At 38.9% G+C, this 22,188-nt stretch overlaps 1 protein-coding gene across 1 annotated transcript in view; it reads left to right on the forward strand.

Moving 5' to 3' along the window:
• The window catches only part of NAT10 (N-acetyltransferase 10), a 30,837-nt gene that overhangs the window by 8,016 nt on the left and 633 nt on the right, over positions 1 to 22,188 (forward strand). Inside the window, exons 6-27 of the mRNA XM_015816018.1 lie at positions 146 to 260; positions 1,332 to 1,439; positions 1,910 to 2,043; positions 2,848 to 2,941; positions 5,134 to 5,232; positions 5,666 to 5,802; positions 6,803 to 6,927; positions 7,967 to 8,117; positions 9,122 to 9,218; positions 9,907 to 10,023; positions 10,549 to 10,650; positions 11,017 to 11,091; positions 13,776 to 13,892; positions 14,155 to 14,288; positions 14,908 to 14,956; positions 16,327 to 16,423; positions 16,730 to 16,840; positions 17,598 to 17,770; positions 19,317 to 19,436; positions 19,848 to 19,946; positions 20,573 to 20,646; positions 21,422 to 21,505. Coding sequence (XP_015671504.1) covers positions 146 to 260; positions 1,332 to 1,439; positions 1,910 to 2,043; positions 2,848 to 2,941; positions 5,134 to 5,232; positions 5,666 to 5,802; positions 6,803 to 6,927; positions 7,967 to 8,117; positions 9,122 to 9,218; positions 9,907 to 10,023; positions 10,549 to 10,650; positions 11,017 to 11,091; positions 13,776 to 13,892; positions 14,155 to 14,288; positions 14,908 to 14,956; positions 16,327 to 16,423; positions 16,730 to 16,840; positions 17,598 to 17,770; positions 19,317 to 19,436; positions 19,848 to 19,946; positions 20,573 to 20,646; positions 21,422 to 21,505 — 2,412 coding nt within the window. The remainder of the gene's footprint in view (positions 1 to 145; positions 261 to 1,331; positions 1,440 to 1,909; positions 2,044 to 2,847; positions 2,942 to 5,133; positions 5,233 to 5,665; positions 5,803 to 6,802; positions 6,928 to 7,966; positions 8,118 to 9,121; positions 9,219 to 9,906; positions 10,024 to 10,548; positions 10,651 to 11,016; positions 11,092 to 13,775; positions 13,893 to 14,154; positions 14,289 to 14,907; positions 14,957 to 16,326; positions 16,424 to 16,729; positions 16,841 to 17,597; positions 17,771 to 19,316; positions 19,437 to 19,847; positions 19,947 to 20,572; positions 20,647 to 21,421; positions 21,506 to 22,188) is intronic.

Consider the following 22,188-nt stretch of genomic DNA (forward strand, 5'->3'; position numbering starts at 1 on the left):
AAGTGATCCTGTTGAAACACAGCTCTTGAGGCACTTTGCCCTCAGGATGATGTACAGAGATGCTGCAAGAGGAGATTTTTTTTGTGCATTGAGGAAAAGCCAGATTCTGCTGTAATGTTGCTATTTTCTCACTTGTCTCCTGCAGGTTCATTCTCTCTCTGGTCTCTTGTAAGACCTGTGTAGTTGTTGATGATCAGCTGAATATCCTGCCAATCTCGAGTCATGCTGCAAACATTTCAGCTCTGCCACCCCGGTCACAGGTGTGTTTATTTACCTGATAATGACCAGCGTTTCAGGCTCTCATATAAAATATGTAATTATTTGGATTTGTATTTAATTGGGGTATTTAGTATGCAGTAGAAATGGACTTTAAAAGGAATAGAGGTGTTTCTTTTAGCTTTCTCTCATTCTGTGTCAGGACAGGACACTGTTGTTCTTTATTCTAAACACTGGGCTTAGAAGCTGCTTTTTCAGTAGAAGTTGAATTCCAAGTGGTATCTGGAAAAAATGTACGAACAATTATAACAAATAAAACTAAAAATGCCTATGCCTATCCTTACCATGACTTAATTTGGAAGAAAACTATTATACTCCTCACAAAAGACAACTCTCATTCTAAAAATCTGAATAAACTTTCAATTTAATTCTAGAACTGCTTTTCAAATTTTTGTGGAAACTGATGTATTTCTTGTCTATTTGTAAAAATATTCCTGTTTTTCAGCCTCCTTTGTTGTTGCTCTTATTTAACTTTCTGTCACCTTACCATTTATTCCTGTACCAAAGATGCTTTTAAAAAAAACTGGATTTTCTTGATTTCTTTCTTTAAAAATGTTTCGCTTCTCATCCATGAAGCTTCTTCATGAGAAGTAAAAAGTTTTCAAGGACCCCCCCCCCCCAAGAAAGTCCAGTTGCCTTTTGAAAAGCATCTTAGGAACAACCATGATCTGGATGATTGAGAATCTCCAAAGACCTTTATTCCTGTAGTTCCTATATAACTGTTCTGTTTCAAGGAATAGTAGTTTTGTAAGCATTACAATCACTTGGCTGCCATCTAGTCATCCTTACATCCTGCTCTGCAGGATTGGCTGGGGGCAAACAAACCTACCATCAAGAAACCACAGTCACAGTATAGTTTGATGAATGTTGTCGTCCTCTTTTGAAATAACAACATTCCAAAATTGAAATTAAAAATTGTTGGAAGCATATGCAATGAGGTCAGTTTTCCCTTTGGACTCAGCTCATGTTTAACATAACTGGGATTTCCATATATTCTTCTCATTTTTCTCTTAAAGATGCTAATTTGGATTCAGACAGCTGTTTTCCTCTTTTAGGAAGAGAGCCAAAGTCCTCGTGATGTGGAATTGAAGGAGCTAAAGGAGAGCTTACAGGACACACAACCGGTTGGCTCATTGGTTGATGTTTGTAAAACATTGGATCAGGTAAGCTTACATTCAGATTTGGATATTAACACCATTAGATTTTTATCCCACCTTTTAAAATATATTTTGGTTAATTCAAGGCAGCGGCATCCCGAATATCTTGCCTCCTATTTTTCTCACGACAATAAGTTTGTGAGGTGGATTGGGCTGAGAAAGGATAACTGGCCCAAAGTCATCCTGCCAGTTTTCATGACTAAGGAAGGCCCAGATTTGCAGTCTCCTCAGCTACTACACCAAACAGGGCTCTTTTTATCTGTATTACAAAATACATGATATACTGCAGATATAATAATGTCCTCTTTAGGTTTACAGAATCCAGATTGTTGACAAAAGCCAAAATACATTGGGATTAAATTAATGTTGTACAATTCCTATTAATGCTTTCTCTTTTCCTACTTTATGTCTATCCTCATTGATGGCCTTCTCCATCCATGATCTCCTGTTTTGGTGGCTTCTTTCCTCCCTGACAGGCAAAAGGAGTCCTCAAATTCATCGAAGCCATTTCTGAGAAAACCCTGAGAAGCACTGTGGCTTTAACAGCTGCCAGAGGGCGTGGGAAATCAGCTGCTTTGGGATTGGCAATAGCTGGAGCAGTGGCTTTTGGGTAGGTTTTTCCTAGATATTATATTCCAAGAGGGGTTTTGTGTGAAATGGTCAGATTTAAAGAAAAAGATAGGCAAACTTTTTGAGCTGGTGGGTATGTTTGGAAAATTTAAAAGCATGTTGCGAGTATGGTCATAAAGTAAGTGCTGAGAGAGGACTTGCCTATACAGGTCAAAGCAGAAGTTATGTTAAGTAATTATTTTTTGTTCCTTTCAAATAAAAAAATCCAGCCTCCAGCCTGCACAAGCTAAGGTCCCCCCCAAAAAAACATGAAAATCAATAGACATAAATGCTATAAGAGAATTATTGTTACAATAACTGACAGACTGTATTGTTGTTGTTCTTGTTGTTGTTGTTGTTAAGTCACTAAGTTGTGTACAACTCTTCACAATCCCATGGACCATAGCATGCCAGGCCCCTCTGTCTTTCAGTGTCTCCCTGAGTCTGCCTAAACTCATGCCTATTATTTAACCATCTCAACCTCTGCTGTCCCCTTCTCTCCTTTTGCCTTCAATCTTTCCTGACATCAGGGGAAAGCAGGAAAGCATTTGGTGTCCAAAGTATTTGAGCTTCAGCTTCAATATTTGTCCTTCCAAAGAAAAGTCAGGGTTGGCTTTCTTTAGGAGACAAACTGTATATCCTTTTCAAAACTTACTGTTCTATAGTCTCTTAACAATTGAAGGATTGTATTATAAATTATATTTTTAATTGATTTGATGTTTCAAAAGTGGAATGCTAAAATTTGCTTCTGGCATTTTAGTAGAGGAAAAAAGGTGTAGCATCTGTTCTTTTTCTTTATATATAGCTATTCCAACATTTTCGTCACATCTCCAAGTCCTGATAATCTTCACACCCTGTTTGAATTTGTATTTAAAGGCTTTGATGCTCTACAGTACCAGGTAAGATGAAGCAATATATTGGGGAGTCCTTGGTGCTTTCTGAGCTTGCAGATGTTTCATTATATGGTAACAAAATGTCTGCAAATAAACAACCAAGCTCAGAGAGCACCAAGGATTCCACAGTTCAATCCTGAGCTACAGATATTATCTTCTTTTGAGGTGATAATAAAACATCTAGAGCAGGGGTAGGCAACCTTGGCTCTTTTATGATTTGTGGACTTCAACTCCCAGAATTCCTGAGCCAGCCAGGCTGAGGGGAAAGGGAGAGGTTTCCAAGCTGAGCCATGCTGGCTCAGGAATTCTGGGAGTTGAAGTCCACGAGTCATAAAAGAGGCAAGTTGCCTACCCCTGGTCTAGAGTATCTCAGTTTGCCAAAAGTTTTTCCTGCCATATATTACTGCCAAATTTCTCTCTTCCCGTCTTTGTTTTGTTTTGGGGGGAGTGTGCCTTCGAGTCAGTTTTTGACTCTTGGCAACTGCCTGGACTAGTCCCTGCAGTTTTCCTGGCAAGTTTTATCAGAATTGGCTTGCCATTACTTTCTTCTTCCAAGGGTTGAGAGAGAGTGACTATCCCAAGGTCAGTCACCCAGTTTCGTATCCTGGCTTTAGCAAAAGGAGAAAATTTTCATGCAGTAGGCAAGCAAAATTTGGGCAGGTTGTGGGAGCTTGGGGATGAAGCTTGTCAAGCTTCTGGGTGGGAATACAAACACTGCATTTTGGAGTAACATATTTTTTAAAAATTTGTAGGATAGAAAGAAAGAAAGAAAAGTTGACTTGTAAAAATGTCAGGAAGACTTGTTCGGAGAGATGGGAGCAGATAAGCAGAGGGAGGCAAGAGAGGAGGAGTTGGGGAAGCAAGAGAATGAGTGTGTTTGTGTAATTCAAGTAATCTAATACCACTCAACAGCTTGAAAAGTACCAAGGGATGACTCAGAGACTTGGTCAGGAACATGCAGAGGTCAAAATGAAGCAGAAGTCAAGAACAAGAATTTACTAATTACAAAGCCAGATGCCAGAGTTACTTCTAGCAATGGAAGGCAGTCCCTGCACAGATGAAATCTTCTCCCTACTGAGCGTGCACAGCTGAAGCTTTCCCTGCTCAGCAGTTGCCAATGAGAAGGCATGATAATCTTTCCACTTTCTCACAAGGCACTTACTTTGCCATGGTGTAGAATTCCGAGACCAGCAAAGTTTGCCCAGCTGGAGAAGGATCAGTGTTGGCTGAGGAGGGACCTGAGAGGGTATTTGTCATGGTTCCGATAGATGAGATCAATTAAAGCAGAACTCCTAGGCTCGAATTTTCCTCTAAGAACATGTTTATTAGTTACAAAGTATCGGCAGGGTCAAAAATGAAACCAAGACTAAAGTTTCCTTTAAAAGCAACAATATTACAAAGTCACAATTCCCACCCCATAACCTATGCAAGCAACTGCATTTCTCAATAGAATAGTTTGGCAGGTTTTCTGACACTAGGCTCAACCCCCCAATCGAGGAACAGAAATGACCTTGGTTCCCACGGGACAGAGAACTGTTTAGGCTAGCATAAAACATCTCATTCCTCCAGGCCCCCCCCCCCCAATCTTATGGCAACCGAAAACAAGCAAGATGGCTTCAGTCAGATTCATTGTAGGTTTGATAGTATTAGTATTGGATTCAGTGATATTGAATCAGTAGGTGCAGCATCCAGTGCCACCTGATCTGCTTGGATCCTGGCACTGAGGCCCAGACACCCAGATTGCTTTGTGCATAAGGTGGGACTAGAGTTTACAGTCTCCCAGTGCCTTTAACCACTACACCAACCGGGCTCTCTTTTCTATCTTGGCCTGTATATGTCATTGATCTTCTCTGATCTTTTCAAGCCCAGCAACTGCAAGATGTGCTAGGTTGCAGTCCCCAACTCAATCAGCATAAACAGGCTGGTTGTGATTTGTAAATTTCCCAAGATGTGAAATTCTGTTCTACACCACTTTGCTCTTTACTCCAAACAGCTTACATCCTATGACAGTACCTTTTAACACGATCCAACAGCAGCATTTGCCTTTCCTAGGTCATTGGGGAAGATTCAATAGGTAGATATAAATGCCATATCCAGTCTAAACTTCTAGCTGGCTGTGCACCCAACCATATTATGTCAAGTAGTGATATGGATAATATTTAATTCATTTTTATATTGCCCATTATGTCTATTTTCAGGAACATTTGGATTATGAGATTATTCAGTCTCTGAATCCTGAATTCAGCAAAGCTGTTGTCAGAGTCAATGTGTTTCGAGAACATAGACAGACAATCCAGGTATTTCTCAATGTTCAGGGCCTAAAGAATTGGGCATTTGGATGTTTTCTTCTAATGTTGCTGCTCTTCTTTGATTCAACAATTAAAGAAGCCAGAATTCAGCACTTTAGCAGTTTCTAGCAATATGTGAAGGGCTTCTGAACAGGTCAGGATTGGAAACCACTTTATAAGTAAGGGTTCATCAGCCTTAATGAAAAGTAATGCTTCTATTCATTTGTTTTAAACCTGGTTTTCTACTACATGTGAACATGGGCTGTATAGTATTTTTAGCTAATCCATTTGATTTGCAGGTATAGCTCATTTATTATTACTTTGGATAAAGGGAACTAAGCAAAATGAGAAATTTAAGGGGCTCTAAAAGAGTTTGTTTATTTTGGTGCCGAGATACCCTCAGAAATACCCTTAAGATTTCTACCCTTTCCATTTCCCCCAGTATATCCATCCAGCTGATGCTGTGAAACTGGGGCAGGCTGAACTTGTGGTAATTGATGAAGCTGCTGCCATTCCCCTTCCTTTGGTGAAGAACTTGTTGGGTCCTTATCTGGTCTTCATGGCTTCTACAATCAATGGGTAAGCTTTACTGGCCAAAGTGATGTCCAAAGGCTGCTGATCCACAATACAGGTTTCTGAAGATTATGAAGAATACACTTTTTGTTATTGTTTTTGAATCTCAGATGAATATACTATGTTTCATCTGTTAAGTTAGTGAGCTCCTTCCTCTAAATATTTTGAACTGGAATTAACATCCAGTGATATAAAACACCTGTCTCTGATGGCAGTCAGTTATGGCTGAGTCACACAGGCAGTTGCCATTGGATGATAGAATCAACAAATAATAAGCATTCATGAATGTCTGGCCCGTTAGTAATAAGTAATTTTTTTATCTATTTGGCAGGGTTATTTTCATATTATTTCCTAGTGTTGTTCAAAAACACCCCACCCCACTCTGCTTATGTAAGTAGTTGCAGTTTTGGTGTTAAGAAAAAATTACTAAATATTTGAGTTAAAATAAAGGTTTAGAAGTGCTATTTCAACACTCTGATTTATTTCAGAATTGATAATAGCAAAACAGGAGGTGAAATGTTGTGAGATGTTTGACAGGTGGCCTAGAATAGAAGAAATCAAAAGCAAAGAATTGACCAGTTGGCACTGCAATCAGGGAACTTTCTAGAGTTTCTTAATTGATTAATTTATTATTGTATCCCAAGTTAAGTGTTGTCTGCTATTATTCCTTCAAGGGCCACCGTTTTCTTTGGAAACAGATTAACACAATTGTTGTGCAAATTTATGAACAATGCATTTTATTCTTTTCTATGTGATAACATAAACTGACATTTGACTGAAACGTTGCATGCATTCCAATGCTTTTAAGAATTTCTGTTTTTCCTCAGTCTTCAAAACAGAATAATAACATACCTGGCATTTTGTCCCTATGACTTCAACATTTCCAGAAATATTACATCTTTAGGACAGAATTTGGATTAATCTGCTGGTATCATAAGTTAAACAGCTGCTGTGCTTGTTCTTTTGTCTGGTCCCATCTGACTGTTCTGTCTGTTGTTTTGAATAGATATGAGGGCACCGGCCGTTCCTTGTCTTTGAAACTGATCCAGCAGTTACGACAGGAAAGTGCACAGGCCCAAGCCAGTGTAACTGCAGAGAACAAAATAACAACTACAGCTAAACTGTCCTCAGGTATTTCTCTGAAACTAAAACCTCCAGTACCTAAGATCGTGGCTGCATTGCTTAACTGAGAATATACAGAAGAAGGTCACTGTAAGAGACTTTTTAAGAATATGCAGAAGAAAGTCACTGTAGAGAATTACAAGAAACCGTCACTTTCCCCTCAACTGTCTTTGATCTTAGGATAACCTTCAAAGCAATTGAACAAATTGGTGGGTCTGCTTTCTTTGATAGGTGATGGGTTTGTTTGTTCTTCAAATCCATCGGGTGTTGAGGTTAGGGTTCCACACATTTACTGATGTAATGTAGATGAGTTAGACTTTTGGCTTGTCGGATTGTGTATGTCCAGGCCGTGTGGTTTGTAACCCATAGGGTTTATAGTTTAGCATGTTGTATCAAACCAATCAATTGTGGATTAGTTAAATTATCTCTTAAAAACTGTGACTTAACACAATATATGTGCCCAGTCATTAGGTTAGAATATGAAAAGTTATAATGTGCCACTTAAGACTAAGAATAAGGCTAGGAATAATTCTAGAGAATACAGGTAGTCCTTGACTTACGACTTCAATTGAGCCCAAATATTTCTGTTGCCAAGCGAAATATTTGTTAAGTGAATTTTGCCCCATTTTACGACCTTTCTTGCCACAGTTGTTAAGTGAATTACTGCAGTTGTTAAGTTAGTAACACGGTTGTTAGGTGAATCTGGCTTTGCCATTAACTTTGCTTGTCAGAAGGATGCAAAAGGCAATCACATGATCCTGGGACACCGCTGTCGTCATAAATATGAGCCAGTTGTCAAGCATCCGAATTTCATTCACATGACCATGGAGATGCTGTAATGGTTGTTAAGTGTGAAAAATGGTCATAATTCACTTTTTTTCAGTGCTGTTTTAACTTTAAACGGATACTAAATGAACTGTTATAAGTCGAGGACTACCTGTCCCAGCTACAGGTCTTGGTTTTTGACCGCCTTTTCTTTTTATTTTCTGACAAAAGAGATTTTTAGATCTTTTTGTATGTGACCCTTTTGTATATCATCTCTCCCCAGCCCGTACATTGCATGAAGTTTCGCTTCAGGAATCCATTCGATATGCTCCAGGAGACCCAGTTGAAAAGTGGCTGAATGATTTGCTGTGCTTGGATTGTCTCAACATCACGAGAATTATATCTGGTTGTCCATTGCCTGAAACCTGTGATTTGTATCCTTGTGCTAGTTCTCAGACCGAGTCCAGCTATTGTAGTCCTATCTATATTCCCATCACACTGTTCTCCTTCAGGGTGGAAAGGGCGGAAAGGGAGCAAGAAGTAATAAGGGAAAAAAATGAATGACATGAAGTAAGAAAAAGAAAAGAAATTGTAGCTATAACTAGTTTAGGCCGATACCTTTCACTGTAATTCTTCCTACTTCATGGGGTTTCTTTGTTCTTGCAAACCATCCATGGTTCCACATCATGCAGATGTAGATTCGTTTGTTACCTTTTGCTCTTTAAACTTCTCGCCTCTTTTCAAGAAACTGCCTTTATATATTGAATATTATATATTCAAGATGGACAATATTTAATATTTATTTGCTACGTATATGTAGGGATGTGGGTCTATACATATGTTGTTCATAGTATGTTTAGGTGTGTGTCATGTATGTGTTTCACTTTGAGAGCGGGCAACTAAATTTCATTTTTGATGTGTGCCATTGTGCCCACAGTATAAAAATGACAATAAAGCTTATCTTATCTTATCTTATCTTATCTTATCTTATCTTATCTTATTGTGCTGGTCACTCACTTTTGCATTCAGCTCATATTTGTTCAGCACTCATTCATTCTTGATTCTGCCTCTTGTTTTATCACACACACTACTTAGATGTCCCACAGCCATTGCATTCAACTCTTATGTTTCTCCTGACATACCCAACTTTCACTTCCGTGCAACAAAGGAAACACGCTCTTATCCCATTCATTTTTTTTGCAACAAACCTCATAGTACCTGCTACCTTTCTACCGACATTTGAGATCTTAAAATTTACGCAGACTTAGACATACAATTGATGGTGATAGCTATTTACTTCCTCTGCTTTCCCTTGCCTATGAAGTGCGTTGGATGTTAGTAAATGTGTTTGGAGAATGGCAGTCATTCAGCACTGACTGCCTTCTAGCTTTCAAAGACAAATCAGGAATTCGTCACTTAACTCACGGATGACACTCAGATACTATGTGAACAGAGACACTCTTTTCTGTTATCACAGAGCATCGGAAACTTTTCTTCAGAGATTAATGGCCCTGTATGTGGCTTCTCACTACAAGGTTGGTGATAATGTGTTATTTTCAGCTTGGACTTAGCAGAAAAATTGTGGGGTCACTTCCTCCTCCTCCTCCTCCTCCTCCTCCTCCTCAGACTGAAATCACTGTCCCCTAGTTTCTAGCCTGATGCCTTAGCCGGTCCTTGCATTTATGACCATCACAGTGTCCCAAGAGTCAAATGATCAGAATTTGAGCGTTTGTCAACCAGCATGTATTTATGATGGTTGCAGTGTCCTGTGGTCATGTGATTGCCATTTGCAACCTTCACAGGGAGCTTATGACAAGCAGAGTCAATGGGAGAAACAGATTTGCTTAACAGCTACATGACTCATTTGATCAGTTAGCAATGGAAGTTCCAATCCCAATTGTGATCATAAGTTAAGGACTACCCGTATATGATTCTACAAAGTAAAGTTTGCTAAGATTTGAAAGAAGGATGGAAAATAAAGATAATGTTAAATCTGGAGGCCACGTTGGGTCATACAGAAACATACAGCATTCTGACCCAGGATACTTTTTTTTTGTCAGCTTCCAGTGTATGGGAATGAATTGGGAATAATACAGAGTGTTTCATAGATGTGGGGCTTTGAATAAAGAAAATATCATTTCTAGCAATAACCAATAGCCTGAATTAACGAAGTGGGCTTGAATTACTGTGATCTAATTCTCTAACCTGGTTGCCACCTTCCAGAATTCTCCTAATGACCTCCAGATGCTTTCAGATGCTCCAGCCCATCATCTCTTTTGCCTTTTGCCACCGGTCCCACCTACTCAAAATTCCTTGCCAGAAGTCCTTGCTGTGGTCCAGGTAAGAAGGATGTTTTCAAGTAACCGAAGTAATAAATTTGATCAGACAAGAAGAAGCAGAACTAGAGAAATCGATAGATAAGGTAAGGGCTCCAAATCTTCTTTCCTTAAGGAATTTGCATCTTTTCCTCATTGGTTCCAGGGAAGAAATTTGTCATGTTATCCATCACGTGAGCAAAGAATTGGGAGTCTCTGTTTTTGCTGCAGTGTTTGGGAGTTAGCAGAACCAAAGCATACGTATTACTGATTTCTCAGTTAACGTAGACTTTTATCAATCCTTTTGGTATTGTAAAACGTGTCAGGATCAAAACTCTGTACCAGCAACTTCTACCTCATTTACATTACTCTTTTGGGGGAGGAGAATAGATCAGGAGTTTGGATTAACTAGTCTTTCTAGTTACCATTAGAAAACAATAGTGCTTTCTGTACTATTTTAAGGAATACCTGATACACAATATTGGTTAAAAAAATTGCTACATCATGTCCCTCTGAAGAACTGAAACTTATCTTCCCTTTATTCCTGCAGGTATGTTTGGAGGGTGAGATATCACGACAGTCTATTATGAACAGCCTGTCTAGAGGGAAAAAAGCCTCAGGAGATCTCATTCCATGGAATATCTCAGAGCAGGTAATGGATTTTGTACTTAAATCTAAGCTTGATTTTTTTTTAACGTATTGAATATTACATAGTTTGTCTTGTTTCCTCCTAATGTATACTTTGTAAGCAGAAGTGCTAACTTTATAATTGAGGTTACTGAGGTAAGAACCCGGGGTTCCCTGTAAGGGCGATGTATTTATCGGATTGCTGACTCTGTATTGCCACATATATATTTTTATCACTGTATTTTCTTTTATCTGTTTTGTCCTGGAATCTGAACATGTATTTTCTTTTATTGATATGGTCATAAGACTAATCAATTAAGAAACTATTACTATTGAATACTACTCTGTTAAAAATCATTTATTTCTTACTTCCTCCCATTTTTATTGATAGTTCCAAGATCCTGATTTTGGGAGCCTTTCTGGTGGAAGAATTGTACGCATTGCAGTCCATCCTGACTACCAAGCGGTAAGTTTATTTTAAATTTCACCAAAATACATCTCAGTGATAATTGATGAAACATTACCCTGGCTAAAATAATCACAAAGAATATATAAACAGCTGATTTGCAAGGTCTGGTAAAACAGTCTTAGAGCTGACGTTCCTGCTTAAATTTTAATTGATTTGTTTTTCTTTTATTTTTATGTTATGAATGCCATTCAGTTAATGTCAGTTTCCTTTTTTATTTTCTCCAGTTTGAGCATGATTTGCCACTCTGTTTATATCTTCAGTTAACGTACCTTTGGATGCTAAGTCTTGGCTTAAATTCTCCACTGAACTACAAAATGTGATTTGTTTCGACCAAATAACAACTCAACTCAATAATAATAATAATAATAATAATAATAANGTTTCATCTCTCTCAGCTCCCCGGAGAACCAGGGAGCCAGTTGAGACCTACGCCGGGTCAGAGGCCGCAGAGGCACGACTCGGTCCAATACAGCGGCGGCAGTTGACTCCCAAGCCGCCGTCTGATTTTCCACCGAGTCATGGACCAGATCCTCCGGATAAGGCCCAAGCTCCGTCAGGAACCTCTCTGGGTCCATCAGAATGTCCAAGAGAATGTACTTTAGCATGTTCTATGTGTGTGATTTCAAATATATTTAAATATATTATTTGAGATAATAAGCATGAGCCAAAGATCGTTAATGCAAAAACAACCTTATCCTAGTTCTATATATATGATATTTGGCTGGCTCCATTCCTAAATCCCTAAAGAGCAAAATATTTAAAAGTCAGTACTTTTCTCATTAAGCTACAGCTATATTTCATTCTAACATTTACCTTGCTGGCATCCCCCCAAAAAACCTAACTAATACCTTTACATTTTTCTTTTTCTCCCCTTTTCTGTCACGTTCTCACTCCTTATAGCGCTTCAGTATGGAAGGAATCTCAAATGTCATTCAGAATGGCTTTCGACAAACGTTTGGAAACGCGGGTGGAGAAAAACAGGTGCTGGGCTACCCTCTGACTTTGTTTTCCTTGTCTGTCTTTTCTGTCTCTGTATACATTCCTGTCTTAAAAGTTGGCAGTTTCTGACTTCAGGTGTTCTCAGAAAGGGAGGAAATACATTTCTATGCTTTTTTGCATCTTCCCTGCCTTAAAGCTAAGAGCTGTTTACAAAGGTTTTCTTCCCTTAGTAGTTAAAGAAGCAGACAAGCCTTGATATGCACAGGGGGAAAAAAAATATAGAGTAGATGAAAAATTTCCCCTTAGGGTTTATTTTAATTTTTCAAAATAAAATGCAGGCAACAGCATAATACATACTTGGAGTTAAATACCTGTCTAAGAAAGCAGTAATGAAAGATCATGTTAGCTTTAAAGTTTCAGTCTGGGAAGAGAAAAACGAACAGAACTATGCCTCGTATCTTCCAAAATGATAAAATTTATTTTGCTGTTTTTAAGTTACAAGAATTAAAAATCCTTGACATTTCATATATGCTTTATACAGGAAGAAAATCTCTGAACAAAATGCGTGTTCCAGAAGCTTATGAAATATATGTAGCCAAGTAGTATGTTGCAGGATCCAAACTGGGTTGCTTACCAGATCCTGCAACATTATCCTGGGACACGTTTATTCGCCTTCATTCATGGAAGTAATATGTGCAATAAAGGGCAGAACTCTTTACTTTATGCCTTAAGACAAAGCCAGAAAAAGCCTTATTTGAATGTCTACAATTCCTCCAACGTTCTTTTTTATGATTAGGAGAGAAGGCAAATTTCATGGTTCCAGATATATTTTTCCTGATTCTTCCCATCTCCATCTGCTTTGCTTATTCTTTTATCTGATGAAGAGTGTTGAAGAACCCGAACTAAGCCCAGCAAAATAAAAGTATTGCTCNAAACACCCCTCTAAAAACGATCTCAACTTGAATAATTTAGAAGCTTTTTTGTCCGTAACTGCCGCATGCCACCTCTCGGGGTTCCATACCCCGTCCTCGAGGTGGGCCCCCGAGATGTTCCTGGGCCAGGCCTGCGCGAGGGGTGAGTCGCGCAGGGCCAACAGGGCCGTCTTCGTGTACATAGTCCAAAAGGGAGTCCGTGGCATAGAGGGAGGGGTGATGTTTAGTCCCCTTAGGTCTTTCAAACATAAGGCCAAACGGAGAAACCAGCCAGGCTGCAAGATGTAATTCGCGGGTCTTCCAGTTTTATTAAGTTACTATTTATTACTGCAAAGATTGAAACGTTTTTATTTTAAGAAGGAAAAGAGAAAAAGATAATATGAAAGGATTTGGATTAATTGAGTATGTGTCATCAGGTCAGTTTCATCGCCTGGTGACCAGATAGATCGGTTTTTCTCCACAACAATTTGTCCCTAACTTGGTCCTTCAGTTTGCAAGTCCAATTGTGCTGTTCTTCCTCTTCCTTCTTATAATTCAGTGAATTAGGGAGGTATCAATCTGAGCTGCTTCGGAAATTATCTTGACATTCTGGGCTTAAAAATGCTTTTGCCCCTTTTGCCTCGGCATACCTCTATCAAGATCATCTTCCTTGCTTCCTACAACCATGCATACTCACAAAAGTCTCTTTTAAATAATGTCACAATAATTACCACTCTGTGCAATAACTGGTAAAATGGGAACGTTTAAGAGTCAGAGCCTTTTAAGCATCTTTTAATGTGCTTTCTTCTTATTCTTTCTTGATTTTGGTAGATGGGTTATGGCAGCCGAGCTTTGCGTTTGCTCCAGATGTATTATGAAGGCAAATTTCCTTGTTTGGAAGAAAAGGTTATTCAGAAGCCAAGAGAAATTGCTACTGTGAGCAGTGAGGTATGAAGTTTTCTATATGGGTGGTGGCATCAAGTTGGCACAGAGCTTCATCGGAGTTCTTTAATGCCTATCTGAGCAGCAGCAAATAAGCACATTTTAAGCTATAATTTACCGATAGAAGAGAATATTTGTAGCCCAGGGTTGAACTGTGGGGTCCTTGGTGCTCTCTGAGCTTGGCTGTTGCTCAAAGACCACCAAGGCCCCCACAAGCTATTATTTGGCCCATCTTCCTCTTTTGTTAAGCTGCTCTCCATTGTTTCAGGCTGTCAGCTTACTAGAAGAAGCTCTGATGCCTCGGAAGGATTTGCCACCATTGCTTCTCAAGATGAGTGAGAGGCAAGCTGAGAATCTGGACTACCTTGGCGTCTCTTATGGCTTGACACCAAGGCTTCTCAAGTAAGCATTTTGCTGTAAATGCGCATTACCGTGGTAAAACTTCATTTTAGTTATTGTTGTATCAGCGTATTTTTGCCAAACAGGGTTTTAATAATGGATCCAACTAAGGGAATTGTTTTTTGGGACACTTGCTACTTACAGATTCTGTGGAATGTGTGCACTTTCTGTTGTGCGGCTTTTGTTGCAAACACGGTATTGCATCGATTTCCTGTTGCAATCATTTTTATTTATTCAATTTTTCCAATCAAAACAAATCTTTTTATTTCAGCCGACAAACATTTTATAAATTTTTTCTCATCCATCTTGGTGACATTGTCCTAATGAGCAGCTTTCCCATATCCAAAGGTGGTGGCATTTCTATTTGAGAGAAGAGAAATAAAGAGAATAAAATATTTATGTTCCTGAATGTCTTGCTTGAGAAAGACACTATTTTGGAGTCTTGATTGAAAATGTTCAGTTTTTTAAAGCAGGATAGACATATCCCACAATTGATTTATATTTTACCATATTGCCTGAGGAGGTATTTCTAATACAGAATCCAGTATTTAAATTGGAAAAATAAGGAACGAACTTTCTCCTGTTCATGGATTCATTTTTATTTATTTTCCTTTCCTACTAGATTTTGGAAACGGGGTGGATTCGTGCCGGTCTATTTGAGGCAAACTCCAGTAAGTTTTGTTTCATAGTCCAAGACCATAACAGGACTTCTATGATTATTTCTTGGACATCTGGGAGGAATGGAAATTCTGCTGACAAATAATTTGTTTTTTCTTCTTCAAAAAAGGGCAGAGTGACTTTTCTTTATTAGAAGGGAGGAATAAGAGCTAATGAGAGCAACAAATATGGACATATTTTGTCACTTCTAAATAAAATCATACACTTGAGTGGTAGGATTACTGCTTGTGTAGATCCATCAAGTTCAAGATGTTCCAAAGCTCTCCTGTTTATTTTATAGGTCAGAATCTCAGAGAACAATTATTATTAAGCATTGTTTATGCTTATTTGTATAGTTGTAATAGCAGTAAAATCTCAGAGTTGTACTGATTCAGAGTCTTACATAGCCACAAGAAGCAGGCTCTCAAGGTTTTATAAGCCAGATTACAAGGGTTTTTTTTACCTTGAAATATCATCCAGCGGCATTTTAAGAAAATAAATACAAGGGCTTTATTAGTTATTTGATACAAGTGTTCTTTAGTTTGCTATTGATCATTCTTTAGTCCCATAAATCTTAGCCAAAGAACTCTAAATTCTTTTCCAACCCACTCATTTATTGACTGGTGAGATGTAGCCAAGAGGAAGTACGTTATTCTTCTGCTTTTGGGGCAAATCTCCTACTGTAGAAAAAGTGATTCATTTATTTAGTTAGGGTTTTAAGTGGTGGTGGGGATATAAGACAGAGGCTGGGTAGTCACCTGCCAGAGACACTATATCAGCGGTTCTCAACCTATGGGTCGCGACCCCATTTGGGGTCGATCAACCATTTCACGGGGGTCGCCAAGCAAGGCTGTCCGCCATTTTTTTCCCCTTTTCCAGCGGGTGCCTTACCTCCCTTGGGCTGGGCCAGCTGGTGGTCAGCCTGCTCCGTCTCTGCCGCTTGCCAGCTACGCCTCGGCCGGCGCAGGGGGCGGAACCACGCATGCGTGGTGCTCCCGGGCAGGGAAAGTCCTCGACTTATGACCAGTTTAGTCCTCGACTTACGACCGGTTTAGTCCTCGACTTACGACCGGTTGGGGGTCGCGGCATTAAAAAGGTTGAGAACCACTGCACTATATGGAGTTGGATGGAATGATTTCTGAGGTTCCTTCCAGACCTTATATTCAATTATAGAAAGTGGGCTCTTAATTTAGTTCATTTAATCAAAATGTTTAGTTAATTTGGGCCAGTGATGACTCAGTTCTCATGGCAAGGAAATACACTCTCATCCATGCTTGCCCCTGCCAAGTATATTTCTGTTGATAAAAAATACTTTAATGTAAACAAATAGTTGCTGTTTGTTGAAAGCATAGCGTGCTAATAGCGCCAGTGGCTTTGTGTCTAGAATGATCTGACTGGGGAACACTCATGCATTATGCTGAAGATGCTGAATGAAGAAGAAGAGAAGACAGAGGAGAGCTGGCTCACAGCTTTCTGGAAAGGTGAGTTTTGGGATTGATTCTGTCAGCCCTTACACGCTTGGGAAACCTTGAAAAAAATGACACCATCTCAGTGGTGCTACTTTGAAAGTTTCAGTATAATGGGGAAAGCTATTGACCATCTTTGGCAGTCCCAGTTTTCACAGTTGATCAGGGAACAAAAGTTGCAAGTTATTTTTTGATGCATCCATGTTTCTCAACACTGCTGGCTGTGCAAGTCTGGCAGTTCATTCATACATCTTAAAATGGCTACGGTTGAGAAATATTGTGCTACATGATAGCCCCTTGTTTTTTCTCTTTGCTCTACAGATTTCAGGAGGAGATTCTTGTCTCTCTTGTCTTACCAGTTTAGCACTTTCTCCCCGTCATTAGCTTTGAATATATTACAAAACAGGAATGTCAAGCAACAGACCCAATCCTGTAAGTATATGCAAGTTCCTGACAGGGTACTTCAAAAAACAACTTAAACAAAATTCAGGAAGAAGGTGGATGTTGACTGAAGAATTTTCATAGATCTTTATCTATGATTTTATCTAAACATTTAAGCCCCACTCTTTTTTTTTTACTGAGATCCACTTTTCCTTTTCTTTCTTCTTCAGTTTTAAATGTACTCTTATATCCTCTTTTAAAATGGATGAAACATGGTAATACACTTTAGTAATATTGATTTTGACTATTTGATTGCATGCAAATATTTTTCAAAATAATTCATGCTCCTTAGGCATATCACACTAGTATTTTTATGTCGTATTAGAGTAACGCTTTGAAATCTGTTTCAAATTAGAAGTAAACATTAGTGGTTTTCTACTTAGTTGCATGCATGATACATTATCTTGTGTTCTCCCTCCCTAATCTAACACACAACTCAATAATAAAAAGTGTATATAGATTAGCCTTGTTCAAGTTAATTTTCTTTAGGTGTTTCACTTTATCTTCGATAATTTCTAGGTGGCATAATAATCTACTGTGCTCTGAGAATGGGTGCAAATGCCTAAATTCTACCCAAAGGATGAAGGCAGGCTGGTTGGGGATTATGAGAGGCAAGGATTAAGGCATATAGAGAGCTGCAGATTAATTAAAATTAGTGTACGCAATGAGCTACTGATGGTAAACAACTTCAGATCCTATTTTTGCATTACTGTTTACTTTTTCTTCTATTTATTACCAATTCGCTCAGCTCTCAGCCGTAATGAACTAGAAGCTGTCTTCATCCCTTATGACCTGAAGAGATTAGAGATGTACTCAAGAAACATGGTGGACTATCACTTGATCATGGACATGATCCCAACTACTTCTAGAATGTACTTTCTCAACAAGTTTGGAGACATGTCTCTTTCTGCTACTCAGGCTGTACGTACTTCATTTGATGACCTGCCAAAGGGCTTTCAACTGATACTTTAATTTTTTCACCAGCATTGTTTTGCCCATGAGATAAATGTTCTAAAATATGTGTTTCAGTAAGCCCCAAATCTTTATTACACATGTCAATTGATATCCTCTGGAGCCCAGTGGTAGATTTTTGATGGTTTCATAATCAGAAACTTGTTAAGATGAAGTCTGATTGGCTTTGAAATCATAGGCACAACCAGACATTATTTGGAATCATGAATGCTTCCAAATTTTATTTAGGCCCAGTCTCTAAACCAAGTAGTTAAATTTCTGAGCTTAACTATTGGTCAATTCACTTGGACAGTAAATTATTGTGAATAGTGATTCCCCTTGGCAGAGAGTTGGGGAAATGACTCGTAAATGCTGGAGCCCCAAAAGCAAACACTAGACACACCACAGGAGTAGGGAGTTTGATTAAATTTATTCATGCCTTACCTTCAGATCTTTGGGGACTGAGGGTTAAAACAAAAACAACCTCTTTTGAAACTTAAGTCAATCAAATTATTAACTCAAGTGAGAAACTAAGGAAATGAGATGCCATGCAGTAGCAGTTAATATCCCTTTACTCTTTCTCTTCCCAAGGGACAAGATTGGTTTGCCAGCCTCAGCTGAGGAATTGTAGGCAGTGCTTCTCCTTTCATTCCACCTGCCGTGAATGGATCAGTTCTCTTCTAAAAAGCGAGCTGGTTCAAGGCCAGGCCTTGATGAAAGGGGGAGGGAGAGTTTTACAATCTTGAATAGAGGAGTCCAGCAGCAGTTTCTTTTGCCCTTATAAGCTTCCTCTCTGCCATCAGAATGCATCCACCTTCAAACTGCCATTTCTACTTCTTCCCTCCTCAGTGCAGCCTTTAAGATCAACAAGCACTGAGTCGGAAAATACTCAACCCCTTTGAAAAGGCAGGTGTTGTCCCTTCACCACATTGCCCCCTACTCAGGCCTTGGAGAGTTCTCTTTGCTGGGGCTTCAATTGTACAAAGAGGTGGGGACATCAGCTACACATATTTGTAGTGTCGTGGAATAGTGAAATCTCTACAGCTGTGACAAAAAATGGTAGAAACACATAAGATACAGAATGTAGATACTACAGTTGTTAGCTATCATTAAGTATTGGAACTGCTTTGGTTTAGATCCAAATTATCACAATGCCTGGCTTGTCTGGTGTTTGAAGTAGAAGGATGAGTAGATGAACTCTGGGGCTCAAACAGAGCAAGAAGAAAACAAGGAACTGACCTGGGTTGATATGAAAAGGAAATAGCAAATATGGAACACTAGGAAAAAAAAAGGGCTTACGGGGAAGACAGAGAGGTGGAGAAAACTGTACCTGCTGTGTATGCAATACATGTGTTGTGGGCCTTTGCAATTGGCCTTCTGAGTTATGTTTCACCTATCTATACGTTTTGCTAATACAGAAATTGGCTAGATGAGATATCAGTGTAATAACATACTTGCCTAAGATGAAACTTGTCATTCTGCTGCATCAAAGCAAAGGAACCTTTTCTTTTGTCAGGCTCTTCTTCTTGGAATTGGTCTCCAGCACAAATCTATGGACCAGTTGGAGAAAGAGATAGGACTGCCTAGTAGCCAGTTAATGGGACTCTTCAATAGGACCATCCGCAAAGTTGTTCAGGTAAAGGCCCTCTGGGGGCAGCATTTAACAGGATTAACCACATGCCGAAATGCAATACTGTAAGGTTCTATTACAGCAGTGTTTCTCAACCTTGACAATTTTAAGGCATGTGGACTTCAACTCCCAGAATTCCACAGCTAGCAATCCTGGCTGTGGAATTCTGGGAGTTGAAGTCCACATGCCTTAAAATTGTCAAGGTTGAGAAACACTGTATTACAGATTCTTTGTAGGAAAATGCCTTCAGTCTATTTTGTAGTATGTAATAGGCTTTTTATATCAGTAATGATTCTTAGAAATTCAATGGAGGGAAATTAGGAAATACACAGGAATGATGTACTGGGCATAGCGGTATCTTCATGAGAATATTCTTGGGCAGAAAGGCGATCCGTTCCACCCTTCTTTGTTCCTTAGTTGTTCAACAGTGTCCAGGAGAAGGCTGTAGAAGAGCAAATGGCAGTAATGAAAGAAGTTGTAATGGAACCAACCCTGAAATCTTTAAATGAAGATTTGGTAATTATCTTTATATAAGCTTTTCAGTTGGTGTTAAGTATTTACAGTTCCCTCCCCTTGTGATTTTTTTTTTTGGCTATATCTAATGGTGTATACAATATACAATATTGTATATACAATATTGTATACAATATATTGTATACAATATTGTATACAATATACAAATATATCTAATGGTATATATACAATATACAAATGCACATTTCATTCATTCACTCATTCATTCGCCAATGAATACTGGAAGTTGAGCAAATAAAACTGATGCCTTTAAATCTAACTTTTGAGCACTAGGAGCGTCCAGCAGGTCACTTCTGAAGACAGATGCATTATCTTCCGCTTTCAATAACTTGGATAATTTCTGTAATACTTATATTTGTTCAGCTGACCCAGTGTGTAAATGTATGATATTATGTATTTAAAAAGCCAGTTTTCCTGGGAATTCTACTTCCCACTTAGAATGAATAGGTATGCTATCTCATGTGAGATACATTAAGAAACACCAGGCTCTTTAGAATTAACATAGATCATTGATTAGCTTTTGTTCTTTGTTCTGAGAGTTGTACTATATTCATTTTAAATAACCATGTACACTGCCTATTATTTTTAATGTGGATTTTCTGATGCAGGAAGAAGCAGCCAAAGAATTTCAAGAAAAACATAAGAATGAGATTGGGAAGCTAAAGGACCTGGACCTTTCACAGTAAAATCTTTTGTTCTTTCTCCCTCTCCTATCCCTGTAACAAATAAACAAACTATTTCTAGGAAAATTAAATGATTTAAGCTATTTGGCCAAAGTATTGGTATTAGAATTCCCCCCCCCCCCCATAAATTGTTCTATAGTGAAACAGGGAATTATTATTTTCTCTCAGGAAAGAGAAAGACAAAATCTACCTTTGTGTGGGCTTCCAAAACACCAGGCCTCTCCTGAGGCCTCAGGAAGATTAAAATTCAGTTTGGTTTGCTTTGAACGGTATTTGCTCGATTTCAGTCAGCCAGAGAATCTCTCTGAAGTGTTTGGGGTTTGGCCAAATCAGATGCATATTATTGCTTTATAACATAAAAAGTAGGTCCCTTGGGTACTAATTGTAAGGGTCAAAGAGCACATTCTGGATTTATGCATTCTCTTCCTTTTCCTTCTAATCCCTGACCTTCTGCTCTCCCTTTTTAAAATAATGATTGTGTGTTGAGTATGGCTGCCTTTCTGTAATTTTTGGGACTTGTTATAGGATTGATAGGCCGATTTTATTTTTACCGACATCAATATTTCAACCGAAGCTGAATAGATCACGCTCTTTTAAAGCTCAGGTGCAGTTTTGCACCTAGGAATCTCATTTTTTTCAGCTGAGTCGATCAGATCATGCTTTTGGGTGCCTGATTTGATGCTTGCACAGAATTCCAATTTGTTAATATGGCAGAGGTTGCTGTTTTGTGACCAGGTTGCCCTTAATGTTCAAAGCGCTTTTCTTTTCACTTAGATACATTATCCGAGGGCATGATGAAGAATGGAATGAAGTGCTGAGTAAAGCAGGACAGAATACATCTGTGGTCAGCCTGAAGAGGTTAGTGCTGGGGCGCTCGCATCTCAGATGCTGCTCATCTACTACAAGTAGTCCTTGACTTATGGCTATTCGTTTTAACAACTATTTGAAATTATGATGGTGTTGAAAAACATGGTTTATGACTGGTTCCTGTACTTAACAGCTGTTGTAGGATCCCCACGATTACATGATCAAAATTTGGGCACTTGGCAACCAGCACAGATTCATGACAGTTGCAGCATCCTGGGGTCGTAGGATCACAATTTACAACCTTCCTTGGGAGGGGGGGCTTCCAACAAGCATATTCAATGTGGGAAACCAGATTCACTTAATGACTGGAGCAAAAAAGGTTGTAAAATTGGATGTGATTCACTTAACAACGGCATTGCTTAACAACAGCAGTGTTGGTCCCAGTTGAGGTCATAAATCGAGGACTACCTGTAGTATTTGTTCCAATAGTAGGAAAGTAAGAAAACAGTCTTACTGTTTATCAGCTCTTGGCTGTTGGGAGAGTTGCAGATGCTACCTCACCAGCAGAGAGAAGCTCTTGGCATAGATTTTTTTTTAGACTGGGAATCTCGGACATTTAAACTACCATCTTTATCTTTTTTTAAAAAAAAGTTAGCTTTTTATATATATATACTAGCTGTACCCAGCCATGCGTTGCTGTGGCTGAGTCTGGTAAAAGCGTGTGTTGCTTTTAT

The sequence above is a fragment of the Protobothrops mucrosquamatus genome, unplaced genomic scaffold, assembly GCF_001527695.2.
Source record: "Protobothrops mucrosquamatus isolate PMUCROS unplaced genomic scaffold, P.Mucros_1.0 scaffold394, whole genome shotgun sequence".
Taxonomy (NCBI): domain Eukaryota; kingdom Metazoa; phylum Chordata; class Lepidosauria; order Squamata; family Viperidae; genus Protobothrops; species Protobothrops mucrosquamatus.